This window comes from Schistosoma mansoni, chromosome W (assembly GCF_000237925.1).
Source record: "Schistosoma mansoni strain Puerto Rico chromosome W, complete genome".
NCBI classification, from domain to species: domain Eukaryota; kingdom Metazoa; phylum Platyhelminthes; class Trematoda; order Strigeidida; family Schistosomatidae; genus Schistosoma; species Schistosoma mansoni.
Genome location: NC_031502.1, coordinates 12,408,812 through 12,411,314, shown reverse-complemented (window position 1 = coordinate 12,411,314; position 2,503 = coordinate 12,408,812). Strand labels below are relative to the sequence as shown.

Here is a 2,503-nt window from a genome sequence, read left to right as displayed (position 1 = left end):
GGAATTTTTGATGTTTGATTATAATTCCTTGAAAAAGCTTGGACCAGATTGCCAGGCGAAACGTTGGATTTAATTAAAATTCATTCGCTGAGATTTTACAAATATATTATTCCTATTTAATGTTTTAGAGAAGTTAGTTTGATGAGGTCCCACTGGCTTCACCATTGCGACAAACATTGTAGATCCGCACTGGTTTTGTAGTACATACTAATGGTTATTACATATTTTCTTACTCGCGTATTGCAGTGGATATTCGCGTAATTCAAAACTTGTATGACTACGAAATTCATCCCGGGAAACATTTGTCATGGTATATTCAGTTTGTTACATGTATGCAGTCCAATTGCGAATATCGCGCATAATTGTGGTGCTAATATTATCTACTTCTTGATCAATATTTGTAACGGTGTGCTGCTATAGTAAAACTTTTCTTTCGTATAGGCTTCGAAAAGTCGGCGAACAGGAAGTAGGTATAGTCAATCACTTACTGAAACTTCGTGTAATTCATTTGGGGAGCTAACGAAAGATTTATCCACAGAGGTTTCTCTGAGTCCCGAAAGTATGGATAAAAAATCACATTTGATTGAAATGGCCAAGAGTTCAGACATTAATCGTCTTCGAGCTGAGAGACTGCAACGAGAACGAAAGGAAAGAGACAGGGCAGCAGTTTTACTGGCTAAATCTTTTGGTTTAGATGCTTTAAAACCTCCAGATCAAGAACAATCGTATGTGGACGAACGAAGTCTGCCCTTTAATTCTGCATTTAATCCCGAACTGTCAGCTATCCTGGCTGAACGACGCCAACGACATCGTGAGTCTAGAAAGCGGAGTTACAAAGAGGTGGATTAAATCTTTGCAAACGGTGATTTTCCAAACTGTACATATTGTGTATTTTATTTTCACAAGTGATCTGAAAACTATTGGAATCTGTTATGTGTAAGTAGATATAGTCGTTCGGCCAAAGCTTTTAGTTATCGTTTTTGACTGCCTTCAAAATATAACTACCCTTCAATTGTGCTTTTCATTTGTTTTCTGGAATTATTAAGGCTGATACAAGTATAAACAAATTATAGTCTGATGATTTTAGTGTCGTCATACTTAACACTTGATCAACTTATTTATCAGTTGGACAGCACCTAGTAAAGCTTGTTATTCCATAATAAACTAACAACTACATATACAGTGTTGGTAAGCATTCCAAATAAAATACTTATGAGTAGTCATGGTTTTCTTTGGTCAGCAAAGGAAAGTGTAAGCTATCTTGAAAGAGATTAGGTGGAGATTAATAAGTCAAGAGGAATTTAACTGTACATGGTCCTATCATTATTTACGAAATAATTAATAACTTGTTTTTAAGCATTTCTTATTTGCAACTAGTGACAGTTTCAAATGCATATTGAGTGCCAATTGCTTATCGATGGTATAATCACTGGGACTCTTCGTTGAAATTGTCCGACATGTTTCCAGTAGCAGTTTACGGACTCACTCAAGTGGAAGAGATATAGTCTAACAAGGTCTATTTGTAAGACTAGAAGCAGTTTCTTACAAGTCCTCAGATATCTAAAGAGTGAACTGTGTCTATCATTTTAGGGTTAATCGTTACTTGGAAATAGGTCATCTTTAGTGATGATGATCTATACGATACTTAGTACTGTTGCCTTTCTTGTGTACAGTCAACACTACAGTTTCACTATCAGACGTTAAATTTGCAGCTTTCTATCAAAAAGCTGCTGGTATTGTTAACTTAGGATCCGAAATACGTTGTTAGGTCAGCGAGAAGCGAGGATGTATCCAAATCAAAGCAGAAAAAGTAAGGAGCGTTACTATTGCTCGATGGTAATTGAGTTCACACTTAGATATACAATAATGAAGACAATAGTGCCGTGGGGTATATGTGCAACTATTGTTCACAATGTTCAAGAGTGAGTTGTGTAAGACACTACTCAGTTTTTTCGGATGGAAACTTGTAGTGTTAGGACCTCTGATAAGACAGTAGGGGAGTATTGTAAAGAATATGTATTGATGGGTATCTCAGGAGAATCAAATTACATTCAAGTCTACTCAATCACACATATTAATTAATTCAGCCATCCATTTCAAAAATTTACCTAATTGGGTAATCGTCAATTTGCACAAAACCGCAGTAAATTTATTAATACAATGAAAATGCCTTGAAATCGGTTAACTGATTGCACATTGAATAAAGCGATGCAGATGAACGCAAACTGAAAGTCAAGGAACGAATTTCTTCTTAAAGAATTTTGAGATTGATTTACTCTTAAATTTAGTGTTTGGGGATTCAGTATCTCCAGGACTAGGTCGAACAGTATAGTTAAAATGATAGGAGGCGGTTCCGAAACTTTAAAGAGGGATAATGCAGATTATTCACAATGAAGTAAACTCTTTTTTTATTCTGCGGTTCTCTCTCCTGCTTGGTGTCGCAAACTAGGCTAATGTAACTTAGTTTGACTACACATTCTACTAGTTCGTCATATTAAATCTT

General features: G+C 35.8%; 1 protein-coding gene across 1 annotated transcript in view; it reads left to right on the top strand.

Annotated features, from left to right (window-relative positions):
- Smp_058780 (hypothetical protein) overlaps nt 1–1,010 on the top strand; it is a 3,941-nt gene extending 2,931 nt beyond the window's left edge. Inside the window, exon 7 of the mRNA XM_018788568.1 lies at nt 442–1,010. Coding sequence (XP_018654097.1) covers nt 442–849 — 408 coding nt within the window. The 3' untranslated portion in view covers nt 850–1,010. The remainder of the gene's footprint in view (nt 1–441) is intronic.
- The last annotated feature ends 1,493 nt before the right edge of the window (nt 1,011–2,503 follow it).